General features: G+C 41.9%; 1 protein-coding gene across 1 annotated transcript in view; it reads left to right on the top strand.

The window, feature by feature from the left end:
* Nucleotides 1-13,789: 13,789 nt before the first annotated feature.
* The window catches only part of LOC118398584 (ligand-dependent corepressor-like), a 35,165-nt gene continuing 21,759 nt past the window's right edge, over nt 13,790-27,195 (top strand). The window contains exon 1 of the mRNA XM_035794080.2: nt 13,790-13,948. Coding sequence (XP_035649973.2) covers nt 13,852-13,948 — 97 coding nt within the window. The 5' untranslated portion in view covers nt 13,790-13,851. The remainder of the gene's footprint in view (nt 13,949-27,195) is intronic.

Below are 27,195 nucleotides of genomic sequence, written 5' to 3'. Positions count from 1 at the left end.
GATACTTTACTATGTGCATGCACGTATACGGTAACGTATCGATCGAGTCTAACAAAATGGAATTCGTAATGTAACAATTTTCTGTGTACAACATCGAAAGACTTACATCACTTTACTGAGAGTTGCCATTTCTTAGAGAATGTATTTGGGTGTTTTGGAGCCTTTGTTCATGTTTAACCACTGTCCTGATACAGTCACGCCCTGATCTGATTCAACTGTTCCTGTTATTGTCTCCACCCCATCCAGGTGTCGCTTATTTCCCCAGTGTATTTATCCCTGTGTTTCCTGTCTCTCTGTGCCAGTTTGTCTCGTATGTTATTCCAAGTCAACCCGCGGTTTTCCCGTTCTCCTGCTTTTGCATTTCTCCTTTTTCTAGTCCTCCCGGTTTTGACCGTTGCCTGTTTCTGGACTCTGTACCCGCCTGCCTGACCATTCTGCCTGCCTTGACCACGAGCCTGTCTGCCACTCTGTACCTCCTGGACTCTGATCTGGTTTTGACCTTTTTGTCTGTCCACGACCATTCTCTTGCCTGTCCACGACCATTCTCTTGCCTGTCCACGACCATTCTCTTGCCTGTCCACGACCATTCTCTTGCCTGTCCACGACCATTCTCTTGCCTGTCCACGACCATTCTCTTGCCTGTCCACGACCATTCTCTTGCCTGTCCACGACCATTCTCTTGACCATTCTCTTGCCTGTCCACGACCATTCTCTTGCCTGTCCACGACCATTCTCTTGCCTGTCCACGACCATTCTCTTGCCTGTCCACGACCATTCTCTTGCCTGTCCACAACCATTCTCTTGCCTGTCCATGACCATTCTCTTGCCTACTACTTTTTGGATGATTAAACATTGTAAGACTCCAACCATCTGCCTCCTGTGTCTGCATCTGGGTCTCGCCTTGTGCCTTGATAGATACTGCAAAATGAGTCTTAGGACCTCTATCACTGGTGGGGTAAGTTTCTCAAAACCAAATGAAATCACTGAAAAAAGTGTCTGGACACTTCTATAACATGTAATTTACATCAAACAGAGATTTGGTTAAAAAAGGCAAACTTGTCCCAGAAAGACAGTGCCCCAGGAGACTGTTAGGACACATAGGAAGACACACACACGATACTGTTAGTTAAGACACACATGGAGTCAGAGACACAGGGAACTGCCTAGAGATGGTAATGAGGCTGTAAGAATGTTATATATGACAGCTCTGTGGATGAAAATATCTGGCTGATGCTACCTAAGAGGATATTACATTCATGAATTAAACAACCTCTGTACTTCAGTGTGAAGGGTTTGGAGGAATATTTGTAAGACCACAATGATTAGAGAATCCCTATAGTCATACATAAATGAAGGCCTACTACATAACAGTATAAAGCACGATGCATACCTATTGATCAGCCTCTATGTGCCTACTGTATGAAGACGTAAACTAGAGAGGGAAGGTTAATAGAGATGGCTTACCTTCTTTCCAGTCCCCATGGTACTCCTCGCCAGATGTGTAGTTGAACGACCCTCTCGTCAGAGTCATAGCCCCTCTGTTCTGCGCGCGCGCGTACACATACACACACACACAAACGTAAAGAGCACGGACTCTATTGCTGCTTTTTTTCGACAGTAACACCAGTGTTACACTAGTGTGTACACCCTTATGTTAGACTAGGGAAACTGTGTTTCCATAGCTAGAGCTGGCAGTGAGGAACTGTGTTTCCATAGCTAGAGCTGGCAGTGAGGAACTGTGTTTCCATAGCTAGAGCTGGCAGTGAGGAACTGTGTTTCCGTAGCTAGAGCTGGCAGTGAGGAACTGTGTTTCCGTAGCTAGAGCTGGCAGTGAGGAACTGTGTTTCCATAGCTAGAGCTGGCAGTGAGGAACTGTGTTTCCATAGCTAGAGCTGGCAGTGAGGAACTGTGTTTCCATAGCTAGAGCTGGCAGTGAGGAACTGTGTTTCCATAGCTAGAGCTGGCAGTGAGGAACTGTGTTTCCATAGCTAGAGCTGGCAGTGAGGAACTGTGTTTCCATAGCTAGAGCTGGCAGTGAGGAACTGTGTTTCCATAGCTAGAGCTGGCAGTGAGGAACTGTGTTTCCATAGCTAGAGCTGGCAGTGAGGAACTGTGTTTCCATAGCTAGAGCTGGCAGTGAGGAACTGTGTTTCCAGCTAGAGCTGGCAGTGAGGAACTGTGTTTCCATAGCTAGAGCAGTGAGGAACTGTGTTTCCATAGCTAGAGCTGACAGTGAGGAACTGTGTTTCCATAGCTAGAGCTGGCAGTGAGGAACTGTGTTTCCATAGCTAGAGCTGGCAGTGAGGAACTGTGTTTCCATAACTAGAGCTGGCAGTGAGGAACTGTGTTTCCATAGCTAGAGCTGGCAGTGAGGAACTGTGTTTCCATAGCTAGAGCTGGCAGTGAGGAACTGTGTTTCCATAGCTAGAGCTGGCAGTGAGGAACTGTGTTTCCATAGCTAGAGCTGGCAGTGAGGAACTGTGTTTCCATAGCTAGAGCTGGCAGTGAGGAACTGTGTTTCCATAGCTAGAGCTGGCAGTGAGGAACTGTGTTTCCATAGCTAGAGCAGTGAGGAACTGTGTTTCCATAGCTAGAGCAGTGAGGAACTGTGTTTCCATAGCTAGAGCAGTGAGGAACTGTGTTTCCATAGCTAGAGCAGAACTGTGTTTCCATAGCTAGAGCTGGGAACTGTGTTTCCAGTGAGGAAACTGTGTTTCCATAGCTAGAGCTGGCAGTGAGGAACTGTGTTTCCATAGCTAGAGCTGGCAGTGAGGAACTGTGTTTCCATAGCTAGAGCTGGCAGTGAGGAACTGTGTTTCCATAGCTAGAGCTGGCAGTGAGGAACTGTGTTTCCATAGCTAGAGCTGGCAGTGAGGAACTGTGTTTCCATAGCTAGAGCTGGCAGTGAGGAACTGTGTTTCCATAGCTAGAGCTGGCAGTGAGGAACTGTGTTTCCATAGCTAGAGCAGTGAGGAACTGTGTTTCCATAGCTAGAGCTGGCAGTGAGGAACTGTGTTTCCATAGCTAGAGCTGGCAGTGAGGAACTGTGTTTCCATAACTAGAGCTGGCAGTGAGGAACTGTGTTTCCATAGCTAGAGCTGGCAGTGAGGAACTGTGTTTCCATAACTAGAGCTGGCAGTGAGGAACTGTGTTTCCATAGCTAGAGCTGGCAGTGAGGAACTGTGTTTCCATAGCTAGAGCTGGCAGTGAGGAACTGTGTTTCCATAGCTAGAGCTGGCAGTGAGGAACTGTGTTTCCATAACTAGAGCTGGCAGTGAGGAACTGTGTTTCCATAGCTAGAGCTGGCAGTGAGGAACTGTGTTTCCATAGCTAGAGCTGGCAGTGAGGAACTGTGTTTCCATAGCTAGAGCTGGCAGTGAGGAACTGTGTTTCCATAGCTAGAGCTGGCAGTGAGGAACTGTGTTTCCATAGCTAGAGCAGTGAGGAACTGTGAAGAGCAGAATCAACAACCGTGGCATAATCAAAACAGTTGCTTTGTGATTAGGTGTTAAAGTATACAATTAGCCATTGTTATGTAATTGGAAGCTGAAAAGTACCAGTGGCCTGACTTTGGCCCCAAGTGAGTGCAGGTCTGCCGGAGCGATGGCCCAGTGAGAGGTGGAAAAAGAAAAGTCTGAGCCTTTTGGTTAAAACACTGGGGTAAATCCTCTATGGAAATTCCCCAATATCTGTCTTATCTGAACCCTGACTTTAGTGTTCCTTCAAAATAAACGTCCCTTTTTCAGGACCCTTTCTTTCAAAGATAATTCATAAATATCCAAATAACTTCACAGATCTTCATTGTAAAGGGTTTAAACACTGTTTCCCATGCTTGTTCAATGAACCATAAACAATTAATGAACATGCACCTGTGGAACGGTCGTTAAGACACTAACAGCTTAGACGGTAGGCAACTAAAGTCACAGTTAGGACACTTAGGACATTAAAGAGGCCTTTCTACTGACTCTGAAAAACACCAAAAGAAAGAGGCCCAGGGTCCCTGCTCATCTGCATGAACATGCCTTAGGCATGCTGCAAGGAGGCATGAGAACTGCAGATGTGGCCAGGGCAATAAATTGCAATGTCACCTGCAGGGCAGGTACAGGATGGCAACAACAAGTGCCCGAGTTACACCAGGAACACACAATCCCTCCATCTGTGTTCAGACTGTCTGCAATAGGCTGAGAGAGGATACACTGAGGGCTTGTAGGCCTGTTGTATGGCAGGTCCTCACCAGGCATCACAGGCAACAACATCGCCTATGGGCACAAACCCACCGTCGTGGACCAGACAGGACTGGAAAAAAGTGCTCTTCAATGACGAGTCGCGGTTTTGTCTCACCAGGGGTGATGGTCGGATTTGCGTTTATCGTCGAAGGAATGAGCGTTATACCGAGGCCTGTACTCTGTAGCGGGATCGATTTGGAGGTGGAGGGTCCGTCATGGGCTGGGGCGGTGTGTCACAGCATCATCGGACTGAGCCTGTTGTCATTGCAGGCAATCTCAAAGCTGTGAGTTACAGGGAAGGCATCCTCCTCCCTCATGTGGTACCCTTCTTGCAGGCGCATCCTGACATGACCCTCCAGCATGACAATGCCATCAGCCATACTGCTCGTTTTGTGCGTGAGTTCCTGCAAGACAGGAATGTCAGTGTTCTGCCATGGCCAGGAAAGAGCCCGGATCGGAATCCCATTGAGCACGTCTGGGACCTGTTGGATCGGAGGGTGAGGGCTAGGGCTATTTCCCCCAGAAATGTCTGGGAACTTGCAGGTGCCTTGGTGGAAGAGTGGGGTAACATATCACAGCAAGAACTGGCAAATCTGGTGCAGTCCATGAGGAGGAGATGCACTGCAGTACTTAATGCAGCTGATGGCCACACGAGATGATACTGACTGTTACTTTTGAGTTTGACCCAACCCCCCCTTTGTTGGGACACATTATTCAATTTCTGTTAGTCACATGCCTGTGGAACTTGTTCAGTTTGACAGTTGACAGTGAGGACATTTCTTTTTTGCTGAGTTTATTTTAAAGTCAAGGAGTGACAGAGATGGTGAGAAAGGGATGGTGAGATCAAGGGATGAGTTAAGGTCGAGGGATAGGGCGAGGTGAAGATGGGCAGAAGAGAAGGATGGGAAGAGGGGTGGGGAGAAGAGAAGGATGGGAAGAGGGGTGGGGAGAAGAGAAGCGGTGAGGAAGATGTGGGAGCAGAGGACAGGTGCTGATGTCCAGAGACACGGCAGGGAAGAGATCAGATCAATATAGCTCTGCAGATGCTGTACTATCAAGTGAAGTGTGTGTGGTAGCCTAGTCAACATATGTGTGTGCTTTAAAAGGAAGGAGCTTTACTGAACTGTAAAATGTTTTCACACACAGACAAGGGAAAGGAGGAACATGTGTGAGACAAAGGATGGCAAAACTGCCCCTAATTTTCAGTCATTTCGTATCAATTTGTAAGAATATAATCAAATCATTTAGAGAACCTCATAAGGCAGGCTATTTGCTGCCACATTACCATTAGGTTCAAATGCAAGTATGAACCTGTTGACACTGGATGATGTAATACATTATTCAGACTAGTTGATGTGTAAATGAGGCTACAATGACACCTCTTTCCCAATTCAGTTATATTCTTCTCACCTGTAAAACACCTATCGATTTGTCATGCTATCAAAAGATGTAAAAGGTATTCTTATTTTATGTCGCCTGCATATATCATGTACCTATCATGCCTTTCCAGTAGGTACAGTAGCGCCACAGTAACTGAGCCGATTTGGACAAGTCCTGCACTGCATTTTATTGACAGTGTACATAGCCTACAATCATATGACCAAACGGTTTTACCTGTGCGCTACCTTCTCTGTCTCTGCAGAATTGGAATCCACCTTTACGACATTAACGAGTCGGTTAGGAGAGGAGAGAAGACAGGACAAACACAGGTTGGCTAGTGAATAGTATTAGCCTGCCGCTATAAGCTTTGGTGTTGCTGACGCCGGGGGTAATGCATCATCACTAGGTTATTACGCAGCCGTGCTGTTTCATTGCAGGGCTTCAGTTTACGCTAATTTAAAACCTGTTCTGATTGGCTTGGTGTGTTACACTACTCTGTCAGACATGTTCCTATGGGGCAGTGAAGAAATGCCGGATTTAAAGGTCCTATTTCAATGTGTAGCCGTAGGCACAATATTTTAGAAGAAAGAAATAGCCTAATTTAATAGGGAAAAATAATGATAAAAATCTGTATTTTAATGGTGGTTTAATTGACTATGATAAACCTATCCATAGTAATTCCTTACTTGTTGTGCATTCTAAAATATAAATGTAGCCTATATCAACTCCATTTTGGTTCTTTTAAAAACAAGTTTAAAAGAGCTGTTTCTTTCATAAGACAAAGGTTACTTGGCTCTATTCAATCCGTATCGCTGAAGTATGCGTTAAAATTATTATTTCCGATTGAGCCGATTTATTCAGCATGTAGGCCTACCGTGAATGCAGTCTTCGCGAACAAGGAAACAGACTTTTAATAGTCAGCTCTACGGATTGAATAGTCATTAGGGAGTTACGTTATTTGTGAGGGATACCTCATCGTATCTCTCTCAAATGAAAATGGATGGGATTCCAGTAAAATATATTTTTACCTGACCCTCCCTGAACTTTTGAAAAACCACAAGTGATCCTCCCCTATACCCAAAATAATAATGAAAACATAAAGTGGAGAGCAGAAAACATGCCTACCGTTTTACACTCATTCCTAGCACAGACCATTGCCTTAGATATGCTATTTTAGAAACTGCTCTTCGTTTTTTACACAGCAAAGTAGCCAGAAGGTTGTGGATTCGCAGACGACCTTGAACAAGTGTGAAAATATATCCATTATAATAAAAGCACTGCAGGAATCTATCATCTTATAGCCTTTTATAAACACATTTCATGCAATTCTAGGTCAGTTTACATGACTGGAGACAAGCAGAATCTTTTTTTAATACCACAACCGAGCATAACAACGAATGAGTGCATGCTGCAGTACCGGGGACGTTTTGATTTATATACAGGCTATTCTTAAAAAAGAGGATAGTCTAAGTTTGAAACAGTGCTAATGTTATCTATCAAATGTAAAAATTGAGCGCAACAGAACCAGTAACAACTGAAGTATCTGATCATTAATGATTTCATGAAAAAGCCATTCATTGTTTAACACAGCAGCCACATATCATACAGGTATACAGTTAACTTTTTTAAATACAGTTTTATTCCATAATATTGTTACAAAATAGATTTGTGTTGACTGTGATTAGGGCATGGGAATATAAGAGCATCTTCTAGGCTAAATTAACAAACTAGGCATGCATAGCTCCACATATGATCCTCAAACTAAAGACTTGCCAAACTCTTGTTTCTAAAAGTGATTTCAATGGCACTGTAGAATGACTGTATAGCCTGAAGGCATTTTTCGTTTAATTTATTTCTAAGTAAAAAAAAAAAAAAAGATTTCCTTTTATACAGCCTAAGTGCTAAATTTATAGGCATGTTGTTGATGTGTTGAAATGCTGAGCACTCCTGGCAGCCTGTAGCATGTCACAAATTCTTTACAATTGATTTATTCAAGGCTATAGCCTTGAAATAATAATAATAATATAGCCTAAATAATTAGATTACCTGGCTGTCTCCTGACTGATTTAGAGTTAGCATGTTGTTTAATAGTTGGTTGAAATAGAAAACTTCAATTGGTAGTGACAGAGTCCTTACTTTCCAAGCTAAGTACGTGTTTTTGTCTCCTCATCCTCCCCTATAGAAGGTTGTATCGCAGCCTCTGAATGTCATGGAGATATGTCTTTCCCAGTCAATTTACAGCTTGTTTTTAGTATAAGGCATTGTGGAGTAAAGCCTCGTCATAGATCGCACTATATAACATTTATTTAAAACAAATCTTAAATGATCAAGGGGTAGGCCTATGATTTTTAGCCAATAACTTTAACAAAAGCCACAATACCCTCACATACCCCCTCTTTAACAAAAACCTTATATACTCTCACTTACCCCCTCAAATCGAACCCTGGTTTTAATTTAACACCATGGTCTTCACTGACACTGAGATATTTAAGGAGTGCATGGTGACTGAAGGACTTGGCTGACCAAATCTATGGATGGTAGATTACCACCTGTCAGGTAGGTGTACCTCTTACTTCTTGAATAGGAGGAAATGGGCTCCAACACAAAGACCTCTTGTTTTAGTAGCCTAAAGTCAAATTAAAATGTAAACTGTTTAAATGAATTAGATCTTCTCGAATTAGCCTACTTTCAGCACCCATGCTCTGTCCACATAGTTTTGACATTAATTAGTTTGACATTAATTATTAATTTCGGTAGCCTATAGTGACGTGAAGCTTGTTCTATAGAAAGTATTTGACTCTGTGTGCCACAAAGTATTTGACTCTAGCCACGGGGGGGGTGATTTCGTCAAGGCCATTTTCTTGCCTGCCGAAATCCCCCCTTCTAATTTCCTTCATTTTGTGGCTAGAGTCAAATACTTTCTGTGGCACACATCAGAGTCGAATTCTTTCTATAGAACAAACTTCATGTCAGGAAAGGCAACCGAAATGTATAATTAATGTAAGTGTGTTACATTAAACATAGAAGGAGTCAAATGTAGGCAAGCAATAAACATTTCAGAACAACTACTAGTCGAATAAGACATGGGAGAGATGACGAATTTTGTCAAAGAGATTTATTTATAGACTAATACACTTGAAACAAATAGTCAAACCGAAAACTGCAGACATTACCATTTCTCCCCCGCAATCAAACCGATATAAAAAATAAAATGAAACGCAGCCTAACGTGTTCAGAAATCTCAACTAGCAAGCAAATCGCAGCAATGAAAAATTGAGTGCGGCGCGTTCACGCGAGGGGGGGGTTCTGGCAGGGGGAGATTTTCGGCACAACACCGTCAACCTTTCTGTTACTGGCCCAACGCTCTAACCACTAGGCTACCTGCCGCCCCACAATGTGTTACTCGGATATGGCTTATTGTGAGGTCAAAAATAACTCTGATAAATAGCTTCATTATGGGCAACGAAGTAAATATCTCTGCCCTTAACCTTGTTTTTATTAAAATCAATTATAGCAATAGCAAGCTTACCTCCGGTCTTTCTTCTCATCTGCTTTCTTAGTGTCCAACAAACTTTCTCTGCCCGTAACCTTATTCTGAACATCTCCAAAACAAAGATAATGTGGTTTGGTAAGGTGAATGCACCTCTCCCCACCGGTGTGATTACTACTGCTGAGGGTTTAGAGCTTGAGGTAGTCACATCATACAAGTACTTTGGAGTACAGCTAGTACAGCTAGGTACACTGTCCTTCTCTCAGCACATATCAAAGCTGCAGGCTAAAGTTAAATCTAGACTTGGTTTCCTCTACCATAATCACTCCTCTTACACCCCAGCTGCCAAACTGACCCTGATTCAGAAGACCATCCTACCCATGTTAGATTATGGAGATGTAATTTATAAATACTCTTCTGTAAACTGGTCATCTCTGTATACCCGTCGCAAGACCCACTGATTGTTGCTTATTTATATAACACTCTTAGGGGGGAGTGAGGCCTATCTGAGAGATCTTCTGCACCCCTCATCCTCCACATACAACACCAGTTCTACCAGTCCCATTCTGTTAAAGGTCCCCAAAGCACACACATCCCTGGGTTGCTCCTCTTTTCAGTTCGCTGCAGCTAGCAACTGGAACAAGCTGCAACAAACACTCAAACTGGACAGTTTTATCTCTTCATTCAAAGACTCAATCATGGACACTCTTACTGACAGTTGTGGCTGCTTTGCGTGATCTATTGTTGTCTCTACCTTCTTGCCCTTTGTACTGTTGTTTGTACCCTATTTTGTGCTGCTACCATGTTGTGCGCCTGCCATGTTGTGTTGCTACCATGCTGTGTTGTCATGTGTTGCTGCCCTGCTATGGTGTCCTCATAGGTCTCTCTTCATGTAGTGTTGTTTCTCTTGTCGTGATGTGTGGTTTGTCAAATGTTTTATTTAAATTATTTTGATTTTTAATCCCTGCACCCATCCCTGCAGGAGGCCTTTTGGTAGGCCTTCATTGTAAATAAGAATTAGTTCTTAACCGACTTACCTAGTTAAATTATATATCTATATATTTTAAATAAATTCATGCTCTCCCTCTCAAGCTGAACAGGGCATCAGTAGACCTTGTCCTCGCGCACAGATATAGAATTGTTTTGACAAATTGACTCGCCTCCTGAAGTGCCACCGTAAACAGCACAGTCATTGGTTAGGCTGCGCAAAGGGGCAGCATCAGCAAGAGCAGCGCAGGCCGGTGCACATGATTGGGAACCATTGCCATGTGTAATGCAGTGTAGCCTAGTTTTACATACACCATCCTAGCAGCTCAAAAACTCAAAGGAAGTACATTTTCTTAGAAATATAACTTTGCCCTGTACGTCTCCAAGCATGCTCTCCGCATATCCTAGGCCTATAGCCTATTGTAAGCTATAGTCCAGCCTTTACTTGTTCTCTTGCTCAGTTGTGCACTGGGGCCTCCCACTCCTCTTTATAGTCTGGTTAGAGCCAGTTTTCACTGTTCTGTGAAGGGAGTAGTACACAGCGTTGTACGAGATCTTCAGTTTCTTGGTCATTTGTAGCATGGAATAGCCTTCATTTCTCAGAACAAGAATAGACTGATAAGTTTCAGAAGAAAGTACTTTGTTTCCGGCCATTTTGAGCCTATAATCGAACTGACAAATGTTGATGCTCCCTATACTCAACTAGTCTAAAGAGGGACAGTTTTATTGCTTCTTTAATCAGACCAACAGTGTTCAGCTGTGCTAATATAATTCTAAAGTTATTTTCTAATGATCAATTAGACTTTTAAAATTATAAACTTGGATTAGCTAACACAGCGTGCCATTGGAACACGGGAGTGATGGTTGGTGATAATGGACCTCTGTACGCCTCTGTTCGATTCCAGGCTGTATCACAATCGGTCATGATTGGGAATCCTGTAGGGCGGCTCACAATTGGCCCAGCGCTGTCCGGGTTAGGGTTTGGCCTCATTGCAAATAAGAATTTGACCTTAACCGACTTGCCTAGTTAAATAAAGGTTAAATAAATACAAAGTTTTAAAGTAAATTGATGGGGTCACATTTGAGAAACTCTGCTCATATTCGAGGATTGCTTCCCCTCATAATCTGATCCACGCCCGGGAAAGCAGTGGATGTATTATAAGTTCACCAGCACTGAAGAGACTCACGGCTTGTCACCGGTTCTTGATGATAAAACTATTGGAGATGTCCTGTGACCGAGGGCTGCGCTCTGGTTTTAATGAGATACCCTGTCCACATTCTGGCTGTTCAGCAGTGGAGATGGCAGTAAAGGCGTTAATCCTCGTTCAATCTACCCATTTATGTGAGACCAGCTTCTCCTGTCTTGCTGCAACAAAATCTAAATATCGCAACAGACTGGCTGTTGAAAACACCTTGACACCTCTGGGGTGTGCCTGGCACAAAAACGCTTTTGAAACATTAGTGTCTAGTTTGAGAAACAGACGCCTCACAAGTCCTCAACTGGCAGCTTCATTAAATAGTAGCCACAAAACACCAGTCTCAACGTCAAAAGTGAAGAGGAGACTCTGGGATGGTGGCCGGCATGCTAGGCTATACTCAGCCTTGTCTCAGGGTAGTAAATAGTTGCTGCAATAGTTTGTGTTGGGGGGGTTAGGGTCAGTCTGTTATGTCTGGAGTATTTCTCCTGTCTTATCCGGTGTCCTGTGTGAATTTAAGTATGCTCCCTCTAATTCTCTCTCTCTCTCCCTCTCCCTCCCCTCCCGGAGGACCTGAGCCCTGGGACCATGCTTCAGGCCTACCTGGCCTGATGACTCCTTGCTGTCCCCAGTCCACCTGGTAATGATGCTGTTCCAGTTTCAACTGTTCTGCCTGCGGCTATGGAACCCTGACCTGTTCACTGGACGTGCTAGCTTGTCCTTGACCTGTTGTTTTGGACTGTCTCTTACTACCGCACCTGCTGTCTCTAACTCTGAATGATCGGCTATGAAAAGCCAACTGACATTTACTCCCGAGGTGCTGTTGCACCCTCTACAACCACTGTGATTATTTTTGTTTGACCCTGCTTGGTTATCGATGAACGTTTGAAAATCTTGGCCATGTACTGTTATAATCTCTGCCCCGCACAGCCAGAAGAGGACTGGCCACCCCTCAGAGCCTGGTTCCTCTCTCGGTTTCCTCCTAGGTTCTGGCCTTTCTAGGGAGTTTTTCCTAGCCACCATGCTTCTACATCTGCATTGCTTGCTGTTTGGGGTTTTATGCTGGGTGTCTGTACAGCACTTTGTGACATTGGCTGATGTAAAAAGGGCTTTATAAATACATTTGATTGATTGATCACCCACGTTAGCCAGAGATGAGAATACAGGGAACATATAAAAATGCCTCTATGCACTCGGTCTCTCCAGACGCAGCTTTTTCTTGAAATCGGCAATTTTTATCATTTGCATGGAAAATGTCGCTATCGCGTCACTGTATGGATGGGTTCGAGCAGCATTCTCATCTGTAGGCCTACAGATCCCGGTACAACGGTCCAATCGTAATCCATGTCCCGTTATGGAGGCCTACTTGTTCAGAACACGGAATATCTAACCTACAGTTGTATTCTGAGACAACTCTTTGCAACAAAGAAAACCTTCATTTGTGTACAAGAAGCTGGCATTTGAAATGTCAGCTGTCTCATCGAATTGGATTGCAAACCAATTTGATGTTCGGGCTCTGCTTAAAATCTGCATGTGCCATATCTTGAATTCTACACGTGTCATTGGAAAGTCAGATTTCACTGATCTTTTTATCAGTTGGGCTTAAAACCTCTCAGCAAGCATCCACGACTGAGGGCATGACCAGCTTTTCAACTATGTCACTTCGAAATGTTATGAGAGAGTAAGTATGAAGCCTTCAGTAAACTCTCATTGTCTGTGAAATTATTGTGCAGAATTTTCGTTTGGTTATTCATGTCTTTTTTTGTAAAACAAAAATTCTGGCTTATCCTTGATGTAGATGTTTTTGTTTCTAAATATCTGCGCAGTTTGTGTAGCTATACTTAGTCATGGCAACACCATTTGTTTACTGCAGCAGCATGTATAGGTCAGCGCATTGCAAGTATTTATTGGTGTCAAATATGTTGCAGACCTGCAAGCATTCCTCCATGGACTGGCACTGGTCCACAGACCAGGGTTTGAGAAATGCTGGTATAGGCTGTTGATCATTTTATTGAGACCACACTAGGCACACTTGATATTGCGTGCCCAGCCGAGAATCGGGGATGAGGGGCATCATCGGGCACATGAGATACTTTAACAAGCAACTCATTCTCAAACCCTGAGCAATATTACATTTAATTGATTACAAATTACATGACCCTCCCCTGAACTACATTTAAAAAAATACTAAACACTCCCCCTGACTGTAATTGAAAAGGCATGACCCTCCCCCATTTTCATTCAGGTAACTTTTGTGTACTTTTGACCTCTCACTTATTCTTATTCTGTCTAGGCTAAATTATATATTCTAAGAAAAGTTAGACATGAAAGTAGGCCTAAGACAGTCTTCTATTCAAGATCAGTAAATAATGAATGTTAATATGTTGTTCAAGTTAATAAACTGTAGGCCTACTGCTGTGAAAATAGTAGCGCGTTGACAGCGCAGAGTGGAGCATTGACAGCACTGTAGTGCGCATAAAGAACAGTAGTGCGCCTATTCTTCATTGCGTGCGCGCTCATCTAGCGCTTTCTCTTTGCCAACGCGCGCGTTCCCGAGAGGGATCGGTAGAAAATGGCGAGTCTGTGCAAGAAGCAGCAATGCACGATCGAGAGGCGAGGCTTTCGGCAGGAACTTGACTCGTGGCGGCACAAACTCATTCATTGTGTAGGTAAGTATGTTCAATAATGCACGCCGAAGGGACAGTCAGGTTTTCAGGTACCTATTTACTGTTTTTGTTGACTTCTTCGCCATCAATGTTGCAAAAAATTTCGGGCTGTGACCATCAGGGGTAACACAGAGCGACTTTTTTTTGTCCTCAACTGTTCCATTTCCTCTCGACAGTCACTGTTGAGCGCAATGAAATATTGTTTAACGTTACATCGAAATGCAATTACATGGCTCTGAATATTATACTTACTATTTTTTATGCATTTCAGGTTATCTGTGTACCTTTTGGTTTTATCTATAGCTATAATTTGTTTAAAGGGCTCTGTGTTTGTTGTAGCGGGAGTGTCAAACACCGCACTAATTATGAGCGCATATTCCGTTTACTGAGGTGCGCGCTCCCGCGCGACTTTACAGTATTTTTGGTGGGGGGTGGCGGAGGCGATGCTCGGGGGTCAACGAGCTTTTCTCCAAAGTAGCTATCGGGGGCGCGCATTGCTGCAATGAGGAAGTAAGGTCAGACCATATATTTAAATTACTAGTCTGTCATAAACCCTCAAAGTTCCAGAATTATTAGGCATAATTAAGTAATAAGGCACAAGAGGCAGTGCTGTATCATGAATACAGTCACAGACAGGTAAATTACATTGTCCAGGACGACGTGATAGCTGAGTGCCTTATTGCTATTATAAAACTGTTACCAACATATTAAAATAATAAAGAATTACATATTTTCATTAAAACATTATTTTCAATTGATGCACTTTCATTCTTCCACTAGAATATATATTATTTTGGTCATGTTAGTTATTTTGGTCATGTTGCTTTAGACACGACGCAATCTTTAATTATTTTTGCATAGTTGCTATGCAAAAGCACTGGTCATCCATAAAAAAAATGGTTGCTATGTGGGCTGGATAACGTTTTCGTCGCTAGATAACCAGCCAACTTCAGCTAATTTAGTCATGGCAAACATTGAACCAGGAATGATAGTACACTAGCTGCATTTTTGTTTGCTTGATGTTTTTCTATTGGTATTTATTTGGATGTCTCCATAATAATGACGTGATTTTAACTGGCTCAGCAAAAGTTGTCTTGTCTGTGCACATTTCACTCTATGTATGGTGGTACTACATAGATCGAAATTCAAAAGTGAAACATTGTTTCCAAGGTCTGAAAGGTAGACAGCTAAGTTTATATTAACCCCGCTGTACCAAACTAAGTGCTAGGCTGGAAGCAAGGGGAAATAATATCTGAGTTGAGATTAATAGAAAAGATGATTCGGACAGCAACATGAACATGATATTCTTGTGGATGCGCAGTGATCATTTTCAGATGGAACTGTTAGCAGGCATAGATGTGTCTGTGATGGCCAATACAGCACGGCTTGGAACGCTGCTCTTTCAATCAGCATCCAGGATCCAAACCACCAGTTTTATAATGCTGATTTTACTTATGCAGGATAATAAAAGTAAGGCATGTGATATATCAAATTATTTAATAGAATTGTTAACCTAATATATTGTCATATAATTATAAATGTTTTTTTTTTAACCAATATTCTGTATAAGTGTGAACAGACCATAAATGTCAATGTTTTGTTTTCTTGGAAAGCTGTGTAAAATGTCAGTACTTGTTGCATTTACAACTTGTCTAAGTTCCATCAACTGATTTCAGCCAGTGTTTGGCTGCCTGTGGATTGACTGCATTGTTTTAATTGGAGGATGGCATATTGGCAGTTAATTAGAAACAGTTATGGAATAATTCCTCTAAAACTGTCTGGCTAGTTAACAAACATACCGTGCAGATAAATTCTTCAGATTCATTATTTCAAAAAATATCTTGTCACATCACTGGCAAACTATGACTAAAATGGCTGACCTTTACCCCATCATAAGAAGGTTCATGTCCATTCTAGTATTTTAATTGGGTTAGACCTTCTAGGGGAAACTTGCTTCTTGGAAACAAAGTTAGTTAGTCGGCTTGCACTTTTCATCAACATTATTTGCCCCCGTTTCCCCATGTGTATTTTCCTTCAGTACTCTAAAACTGCCGTGCAACATCTTTGTATCTGAGTTTGTTCTTGCTCTGAGAAGTAGTATTAGTTTTTTTGTTGGCATTGCATCAACCTTACCTACAATGACCTACCAATCTGGTTAATATTAGAATCCCATAAACTGCCTTTATATCTGTGCATGTGCCCTGTGGAAATAGCCAGGCCTCCTTTTCAGTGACCCACTCACCTACTTAGAGGGAGTTGAAGGTACTGTCCAAAGGAATGCAACAATTTGGACCTCTTCTCCCATTTCGTGCTGAACTCAAGCCTGGCCAAATGCACTGTACTGTAAATGAACAGTAGAGTGAAACAACATTTTTGACAAACTTTCCTTGTCAAGATTTTTTAAATATTTTTTTTGTGGGGGGAAATGCATTGGTGGTAGCATACCTCAACGTACATTTTTATATTTCACATGCTTACTGAACATGACCCTGATCCCAGGTGTTTACTGAATGCAGTGAAATTAGAGGGGGGGGGGTAAAAGAGAAACCGAAACAGAAAGGACATTCTTGCTGTCCACTTCCCCAGGCCAAGTCAGCCCCTATGGTCAGCACTCCATCCTTGACCCACAACTGTCCTATTGTTCCCCTGCTGCTATGCTACAGTATGGAGGCCTGGGGAGCAGACTTCATAACAGCATCCCCCATTATTACCTAAAGTCAAGACAAAAACAGCCTTTTGTTCAGGTTTTTGGTGGAAAGACGAGAGTAGCACCGGCCTGCTCAAACTGAAATGGACATTTTGTTCCATGTTGTATGTGTGTGTTTTCATGTGAACAGTAAAGTCATGGAGCAGAGAGGAGTGATTGTCCAACAGAACAGCAGAAACCATTGTCTATCAGCCTCCGTATGCAAACATGTGTATCCACTGTACATGAATCCTCGGTCTTGTTTTGGGAATGTTTTGCATTCCAAATGGCTTGGAATATCAAGGACTATGAATGCCAGCGAAACATAGAAGGCCAATACAGACTTTATGGTGGAGAAAAAGTTGATTTGGGAGGGGGGTCATAACAATTTCAGATGGGACAACTGAACTGCCCTTTTTTACAACTGGGAGCAGGGGATCACAATCTCTGTGAATTGGATGTGGCGCTCAGGCTAGTTGAAATTGTATTTCACGGCACTGCCACAACCCAGAGCTGCAGTAGGGGACAATACGTGGTACCTCTAAAATCCAACCAGTGTTGGGATACAGTCTAGTTCTTGATCTCTGGTGCTTTTGAGGTTTCTGAGTTTATAGTGCAGTGTTTATTTTGTATTTCTCTGTTTGAGACTGGGTCGAGGGTTAGCAACAGTCTCTGTACGACCACAGCGATTTCAGCTGAAGCCACAGCTAGGCCTAGTTCCTTATGATTACCTTTTGAAGTGTAGCGTATTGCATCTAGGGGCTTGAGGGCTAGGGGGAGGACCCCCCTGAAACAATGGAAGATTAAATACCGTGGTCTCCAAACAATGACATTGGTGACGGTTAGAAAACATTGTTTAGTGGATGTGCTTCTGTTATCCTGTTTAGCTTCTCCTTCCTTGACATTATTTAGTTTCTACAGATGCCATTGTTGTGACCTGTGTCTGTGTTATTACAGAGGGATGTGCTTAGACTACCAGTGCAGAGGCTACATATTTACACTAGTGAAAAATGTGTTCCCTCTGACAGTAGATTACTTCTATTGTCAACATAGTTATGAACCATGTAGCTGTTGCTTTGTTTAATCTTCTTGCCTTGAATAAACTGCTTAGGCCTATATCAGTCTTAGAATTCATACTTCATCCATAGTTATGCAGTCTAGCCCAATTTGCTGAATTCTTCATGCAGAGCCCACAATAACTAGGCCTATATAAGAAGACATTTCTCTGTCCATAATATATAGATAGAGGTTTTTATATATATTTCTTTATACTCTGGTTCTCTTACTTCCTCCTTTCCGGTTCTCTCTGTCTCTCTCTGTCTCTGTGTATATGAACAGACAAAGCCTTCTGCACACAGCCCTGCTAAGGCCTTTTTAATGGAAGGTAGAACCCCCCCCCCCTACCCACCAATCATCTTTTTATTATAGCCATTCCTTTTTCACAAAGGAAATGGTGCACTTTTCATCTCTACAGGTAGCCAACGTTTTACGTTGTATCATTTAGCAGATCTATGTTTGTGACTAAATTGCTCGTTTTGCCTAGCCTAGATAAAACTATGCCTTGTTTCTAATTGGTAGGTTAACCATGATTTGGTGTATAGCCTCTGTAATGGCAGTAGCCTATGCCATAGGGTCAGGTAGGCTTTACAGAGAGATGCACGAAAACTCCAACATCCTTTGTCACATGGCTTTGTAATTGGTGTAACCTAGAGATGTACATGCAGCATGTGTGTAGGCTGTAGTCTCTGTAGGTTTTGTTATTTTAAGAGCAGCAATATGCCATTGGACTGTCGGGTTGCATCACATTTAGGTTTAGGCTGGTTTAGTGGAGCGTGGCTTTGTTTCCCTCTCAGAATGCTGCTCAGATCCCTCGCCACGTTCGTTACTCTTACTGGGTAGTATAACGGCATGCTGCTGCTCCCTATGTCGACTTGTTCAATGCCCTGTAGAGATGGAACACTACCTGTCGAAATCAATGTTTTGTTACCCACGTGTCATTATTGCATATGTCATTACCAGAACATCTTAGGTGCTCAACGACCTGTCCAAAATGTATTGCTCTATCAATATGGATCTTTTGGCTAATACATGTGTATTAGCTACATGATTAGGCTATCATCGGCTCGAAGAAATAAAGCATAGGCTAGGATCATTTGTATATGATAGGCTTGTACCCCTAGCCCAGTGTGCTTGATTTTTAGTGTGCTCTGTGCTTTTTGTATCACTCCTCCTCATCCCCTGTATCTGTGTCTGTGCACTTATCTGCATTGAGCCTCACTCTAGCATGTCAATGACCTCCTTTACACTGTGTGTGTGTGTGAGATCAACCGCACTGAACATGTGAACATCATATGATCAAGCATGTGCTTCCTTTTTAAGCATGAAAAGACCTTAAAACTGATTTGGGTCCCCTCTTTCGACCGGCCCCAGAACACAACTTGTGTGTTTTAGTTATGACGATTACTTTCTGGAGCTCTAGGCTGAATGAGAGAAGCTCCCCAATTATCTTTTGTTAATATAATAATATATGCCATTTAAGATCACCTCTGTTTTGCTCCCTGTGAAGACTTCTTAGAAGAGAGGAAATGTCAGCTATTACCCAATAGTATCAGTGGAGTGGAGAACAAAGATGGGGGTTAGCATGAAGAGAGGGAAACGGTGAATCCTAAACCACCACCTCGCCCATACCTGCCTCTGTTGTCACGTGTTGCTGACAACTCCGATGATGACTTCCAGAGTGGTGAGGGGATCAATAATCCCATCAACTTTGGGAAACACCCGTTACTTGAACGATGCAATTCATGTTCCACTTTGAAATAATAAAACAAGCATGAAATTCAAATGAATAAATTCCTCCCCGTCAATTTACAAAATATAAGTTAAACATTTAATTTGGGAGGTAATTCATCTGTTGTGCCATCTCGAAATCACACAAACAATTGCACGTGGCATAATTAGTCACACCTATCCGTTCTTTTGTATTACATTGCACAAACCCCAAATATATCAAAGGGTCTAATTAGCCCCTATACCCTCAATTTTCACTCAGCTTTGGGACGCTTGTGCATATGGCGGAGTTGCGTGTTCACATGCAAGAGGAGAGGAGAGGAGAGGAGAGGAGAGGAGGGACTGATTTGGGATTCATCCAGAGGGAACATGGTACACAGCCCCTAACCACAGAATCTTACAGGGAAAAGAGAGGCGAGGTTGACGATGAAATGTTTGCATACTATTAAAATTTATGGAGAGAGAGACATGCATGATGTTACATCTTTCTCCAGTTCAAACAAACTGGTGTGAAGTATTATACCCTCATTTCACTGCTTAGAAATGGCCAGGATTTTAAAGTAGGTGCAGGTAGCCTAGCGGTTTAAGCGCATTGGTTTGAATTCCGGAGACAACTAGGTGAAAAAATGTCACTGTTCCCTTGAGCAAGGCACTTAGCCCTAATTGCTCCTGTAAGTCTCTCTGGATAAGAGCTTCGTCTAAATGACTACAATGTAGAGAGCATGCGCTGAAAATCAATCCCTTTTATCATTTGTTTACGTTCATGAATAGGATTCTGATTCACAGGCTACAGAATTGATTTACTTGAAATAGAAATGACTGCAACTCTGCACCAGCTACAATTGGAGATATGAAAGATGCATCAAAAGAAACAGCCTACATCTCAGTTTTCACTTTTCCTCATCCATCAAACGTTAACGCCAAAGCTTGTGCACGCATGTGCAAACACAGGGCCCTATAAAATATTGTATTTCCCCCCTAAATTTTGTTTTCTGTAGTTGGTTTTCTCAGGTTTCTGTTTTTCAGGTTTTCACTCAAAATCACTTACATTTTTTAAAAATTAAAAAATAAAATACATCCAATTTAGTTTTCTGCAACAATGCTTAAACCACAACAGGAGACCACTTGGAGTTTTGGGTGTAGCCTTTTATGCAAGTGCTCTAGCGGTCTTTCTCTAGCGCTCCTGTGATTGCAGAGTTTGCAAAACAAATGACCAATGGATTGATAATAGTCATATAATCATGATATCTTTCTGCCAGCTAGGCTACTAACCTATGTAACATTTCTTTTAGGCTTGGGCGGTATACCGGGGATTGTTTTTCAATACTGTCAACTGTATTTTATTTTGAATTTAAATTAAGTTCAATAATTGGAATATTTGTAGCTACTCTTAGCTTATTGTGTTCTTCGTTTCACCTGTCACATAATTTGACATGAATCTTACCGTAGTTCCCCAGAACAGTTGATCTTGTCACGTGTTTGGTTTGTAAATGGCACAAAGGGAGAAAGCAGGAGCTGGTGAGTCCAGCTGTGTATGTAGATAAACTTGCTAGTTAGCTAAGTAAGTGGCTGAGTTAATAATGAGACGGAGCACCATATAGTGTTAGCTTTCTGCTGTGTTTGAGAAGTCAGTGCTTTGGATGAGTTATCTGTACAGCTGCCACTCCTGCAATCTTGATTTCCTTTATTTTTTTTCTGTTCTTGGCCAGTCTGCTCCTCCCCCCTATTCTCCAGCAGACCAGGCAGGCCTGTTGCCCTAGCAACTCCACACACTGCTCCAGAGCCAGTACTGTTCTTCCTTCAGACAAGCATCTGTTTACTTTGTTCATTTGCACATTGTCTCTCCTTCACATTTGCTTGTAAATGTCCAAACTCACCAAAAACATTCGATAGCTACTATCTGTACTTGTATAATTTTGACCTGGATTGCCTGTCTTTAATTTGTTTTTCATTTGCGCTCATTAGCATATTTAGCTAGCAACCTCTATTGAAATTCGCTATTAGTTTGTGCTAATTTTGTTCGCATTCTGGTTAGATGCCCAATGGACTTTTTGTTGCGTTTTTCGCACCCACTTGTGTACTGTGACGGCAATACAGTAAATCGTGGAGTGTTTTGAGACTGGTGTTTTGCGGTATCCATGAGTTAAAGGGCCTCATTGCCAAAATCCCGAAGTATCTCTTTAAGATCCTACATCTCTATCCTACTGAATGATGTACTGTGTTTTGAGGAGACTAGGAGACAGTTTGCTATAGCAGGAAACTTATCCTGGAGCAACAGGAAATGTGGATTATAATTCATGTAATTTTCTTTGTAGGGGTTAATTTTTTAAATATTTTTTAAATATTTATTATTTATTTTTTCTTCACCTTTATTTAACCAGGTAGGCTAGTTGAGAACAAGTTCTCATTTGCAACTGCGACCTGGCCAAGATAAAGCATAGCAGTGTGAGCAGACAACAGAGTTACACATGGAGTAAACAATTAACAAGTCAATAACAGTAGAAAAAAAGGGGAGTCTATATACAATGTGTACAAAAGGCATGAGGAGGTATGCGAATAATTACAATTTTGCAGATTAACACTGGAGTGATAAATGATCAGATGGTCATGTACAGGTAGAGATATTGGTGTGCAAAAGAGCAGAAAAGTAAATAAATAAAAACAGTATGGGGATGAGGTAGGTAAAAATGGGTGGGCTATTTACCGATAGACTATGTACAGCTGCAGCGATCGGTTACAGCAAATCAAGTCTGACATTTTTTTAAAGTGGAATTACAAACATCCAGTTTTTTTAAACCCTTGAGTACACTACATTACATTTGCATTTCTTGCCTTGCAGGAACATTTTCAGCATTGAGTGATCAAATTAAGATCTTACATTTGTACATGCTCAAACACCCAAGTGGGGTAAAATGATAGCAGCCTGTACCATGATAGCCTATAAACTGGTATCTTGTCCACTTTTAAGATCACTTATCCACTCTTCCACTACTTCTGTAATAGTAGTTACTCTAGTAGTCCAGTCTTTTAGATTAGGATAAATTGCCCCTAGACACTAATCAAGGTCAGATTCTAGGTTTCCCTTAACCTCCCCGAATCTTAATAATTTAAGGTGATCCTAGATCTGTGCCTAAGGGGACTGCTACCCAGAGCTTTGCTAAAAGGGGACTTCAGTAGTTAAGTGCTTCTGGGAGGGGAGATGGTGTCACTCCAAATCTCTTCCCCCATCCTCAGCCCTGAATTGGTTACAGATATAGGTCAGGAGAAGGCAAAGCGAGATTGGGTAGTTAGTCACACTGAGCGGTGAGCACCGTGTAGCTGCATGGTAGGCCTAACTAAAGACAGACATGCTGCAGCTGGTTCCTCGTAGGAGCTAGTAGCTGAAGGGCCGTTCCACCTCAAAGCATAAGGAGGATTTCGATACCCACCACCTTGGAGTGTTCTGAAATATTTAGAAACAGATACGTTTTGCATTTCTGTAAAATTATTTTGTTGAAATATTGTTTGTACACTGAGAAATGAAGCTAATTGATTTAATCTACATTTGAAATGTATAGGGATCATATGATATTCACATTTTTTTTAAAAATGTTACCTTTTTATTTAACTAGGCAAGTCAGTTAAGAACCAATAATTTTTTTTATTTCAATGACTGCCTAGGAGCGGTGGGTTAAGTGCCTTGTTCAGGGGTAGAACGACAGATTTTTACCTTGTCAGCTCGGGGATTCGATCTTGCAACCTTTCGGTTAATAGTCCAATGCTCTAACCACTAGGCTACCTGCCACCCCAAATATAGTACCTTAAATTTGATTTGGACCAAACTTTTTCTAACATTGGGAATCCAAATAAATGGTCACAAGCCAGCCATGGACCCCAAACCAACAACAACTATACAGTATCAGTTCTCATGGCTTGCTGAAGTGACATGGAACGACCCTCAACTGTTTTCATGTGCTCATACAGTATAGCTTATGCACCACTCATGAGGAGCTCCTATAACATTTAGATTGAATAAGAGATCCAATAAGTGCTCTTCTACACATACTGTAATCACCTTTTGAGTTGTAGGAGGGTTGGCCCTAGTTCAAACCGCTAATATTACCTCACCAAACAAACAGTAACTCTTTGGAAGAGCGGGGATAGAGTGCTGTCTGAAACCGTTTAAGTGTGCCTTGTTGGACTTTGGAAGATAGTTCGCCAGTCTGTGGCTCTTTCGGCACTGCGGGTGAAGCCAGAGCAGTTCCACTGCCGGGAGACATGGTAAAGCATATTAATATACTGTATGTTACTTGCATGCAAACAAAGGATGCTTTGCTACCACACCCACAACGGAAGCACAATCATGGTCTCGGATTCGTCTCGGATTAGGCTTTATGTCATAAACAGCGCTAGGATTCAAGCATTGCGAAGAACTGCTGGCAAACGCAGGAAAGTGCAGTTTGAATGAATGCTTACGAGCCTGCTGTTGCCTACCACCGCTCAGTCAGACTGATCTATCAAATCATAGACTTAATTATAATAAGCACACAGAAATACGAGCCTTAGTTTCTGGATTTGACTATATTAATGACCTATCATTTTGAAAACAAAACGTTTATTCTTTCAGTGAAATATAGAGCCGTTCTGTATTTTACCGAACTGGTGGCATCCATAAGTCTAAATATTGCTGTTACACTGCACAACCAATGTTATGTCATAATTATGTAAAATTCTGTCAAGTTAATTACGGTCTTTGTTAGGAAGAAATGGTCTTCACACAGTTCACAACGAGCCAGGCGGCCCAGACTGCTGCATATACCCTGACTCTGCCTGCAATGAACGCAAGAGAAGTGACACAATTTCCCTAGTTAATATTGCCTGCTAACATGAATTTCTTTTAAATAAATATGCAGGTTTAAAAACATATACTTGTGTATTGGTTTTAAGAAAGGCATTGATGTTTATGGTTAGGTACATTGGTGCAATGACAGTGCTTTTTTTCACGACTGCGCTTGTTAAATCATCACCCTTTTGGCGAAGTAGGCTGTGATTCGATGATAAATTACCAGGCACCGCATTGATTATATGCAACCCAGGACAAGCTAGTTATACTAGTAATATCATCAACCATGTGTAGTTAACTAGTGATTATGTGAAGATTGTTTTTTATAAGAGAAGTTTAATGCTAGCTAGCAACTTACCTTGCTGCACTTGCGTAACAGGTGGTCAGCCTGCCACACAGTCTCCTCGTGGAGTCCAATGTAATCGGCCATAATCGACGTCCAAAAATGCCTGCTACCGATTTATGAAAACTTGAAATAGGCCCTAATTAATTTAATCGGTCAACCTCTAATTTGTATGGTTCATCTAGAATCCTGCCATCCTTATGCTCAGCAATTTACATACGTTTTGATATTAGGCCTCTGAACTGTAGATTGACAGTGTCTACTCTAGATTTCTGGAGACAAGGCACAAAGACCCTAGAAATTAAAGATACCAGTGTTTTCAATTGAAAAACATGGCAAATGGTGAGGTACCTTTCTTTGTAATATTCTGTGATACTAGCCTGAATCTTTTAAAATTGACCTTATTTGATTTCCTCACATTAGGTAAGTAGTGTTGCCTAATGGCTATTGGATCATATTTTGCAGTCTCTTATTAACTCTTTGTTCCACACCTCTTTACCTTGCGCCTTGTTACTGCCATGCCTGTAGGCTATAGGCTAGCTTCAGAATCGTATCTCTACCCTGTAGGCCTATTCTACCCTATATACTGTAGGCATATACCGTGGGTTATCCACAGTAGCCTAATTCATTTCTTCAATTAGTGGGTTAGGCCTAATGGTTTATCAAGTGGTCACGATCCCTAGAAAACTCCCATGTCACTGCTTGTAATGATTCCTTCATATATTGGATAGCATGGTTTTCAGTAGCTCACTACTAGCAGTGTGTTTTGAGGGTTGGATAGTTGGCTATTTCTTCCATGCATTTGGTTGTATTCAGCATCATCACCATACCCACACCCCATTGTTGAATGCTCTGAGTTAGCAACATTTGTTGTGGAGTTAACTCTTCATGAGATCCAGCATGTCAGCTACATGAGGTTGCCTCTAGAGCACATTTTACTGGCTCCCCCTCTACCTACCTCCCTTCGCTGGAAATTTAGGCCGCTGCGTTCACCAAAATTGTAAAAAAAAAGAAATTTGGGGGGGTTGTTTCTTTGGAATTGTTGTTATTAGGTCTTACGCTAGTAATGACGTTGTTGTGGGTATGATTGATCACCTCTTTCTATTAAAGCAGGTATGCAGTCTAGTGATTTATACAAAATCTGAGGAGAATAACTCTTGTTTCTGTGTTGTATAGCCCAGTAGTTGTTTATTACAATGTTGTTCTAGCACCCTGAGCTCATTGCTGACAGCCCTTTTAATAGTGCATCTCACTGCCTCATGTTTAAATGCCCTAAAATAAATTCCTGAAGAGTGACTTGATTTAATGGCATTGATTTGTCAAACCAAAGTGGATGACCTATTTTTCTTTTTTTCTCCCTCTGAAATATTCCCGACATGGGATTGGATGGTTGGGTTAGCTAGCCGCTGCAGATGAAGTCCTGTTCACTAACCCAGAAACAGCACATCTCTTCCTCCAGCTAGGGGCTAGTGCTAGCCTATATTTTCACTACTTTTTTGTCTTTGCCTGTTCTTTTTTTCCCTCATTTTTCTTCTTCTGGAGGGGGTTGTAATTGGGGGAATGGGAGAGAGGCAAGGTTTTAAAATGAGGACTAGGTTAAGTTCTGTGCATGAGCCCAGAAACGGAGGAACTCTCAGCTCTAGCTGTAGGCTTGAATGGCTAGATTGAACCATTTATTTATGTTTCTTTTGTCACATTCTGTTCTGGAGGTGGAGGATGGGGTTGGAATAAGGGGATTTTAAGAGGGTTTTTACATTATTGGCACTTTATTGGTTGAGGAAGAGAGTGGATGGCAAGTTGATGATGGGTTGATGACTTCGATCGTAGGTTGGTTTTGCTCGTGGAAACATTTAAGTATTTGTATTGTATTAAAATGCACAAACATGCTGTGTTGGTTTTTGTGTCTAGATGCAATATTTTTCCAGTAATGTAACTTGTGGAAAGTGTTTAGGATGTGTGACTTTGGCTACATAAATAGGCAAATGACAAACATTGAGTTTTTGTATCCTAGTGGAGTAGACTACTGGAAGATACACAGGTTGAGAACAGACTCTGTCCTCTTATTTGCACCAAAACAACACGATGGTAAACAACACGTATTCTGTTGTTGCAACTATGGTGAGGGTCTTTACTAGAGCATGTGTGGTTTGTGACGTTCTACAGACATGTGGACAGATGTCGCCTCTGACCTCTAACGCATCAATGGACATATTGCACTGAAAATTGGCCAGTGTACCAAGGTAATCTATTGTTAAACCATCGATATGGGCTAAAATCACCCTCACAGTTGATCAATTGCTACCATCATTGGCCACGATTGACCATTTCTTAAAGCGGATGAATGTCGAGATGTTCTGTTAGTCCTGATTGCTGCCAACATCTTTCAATAATATTTCACCCTCTGAACAAATTGATCCTGCTTTGTTAGTACACTAAGGGAGATTTATCTATTTCACAATCATTCTGTACGACTGAAATAAACTATTTCCTCAGTTAGCATACCACGGCAAATCTGTGGCAATTTACCCGACACTTTGTATGAATGTAAAACTATTGTTGGTGTAGCCTATTCATATAATTTGTTGTCCATTTAATTATATGTATCTTATCAA

This window comes from Oncorhynchus keta, chromosome 2 (assembly GCF_023373465.1).
Source record: "Oncorhynchus keta strain PuntledgeMale-10-30-2019 chromosome 2, Oket_V2, whole genome shotgun sequence".
In the NCBI taxonomy this organism is placed as follows: Eukaryota; Metazoa; Chordata; class Actinopteri; order Salmoniformes; family Salmonidae; genus Oncorhynchus; species Oncorhynchus keta.
This window is presented reverse-complemented; position numbering and strand designations above follow the sequence as displayed.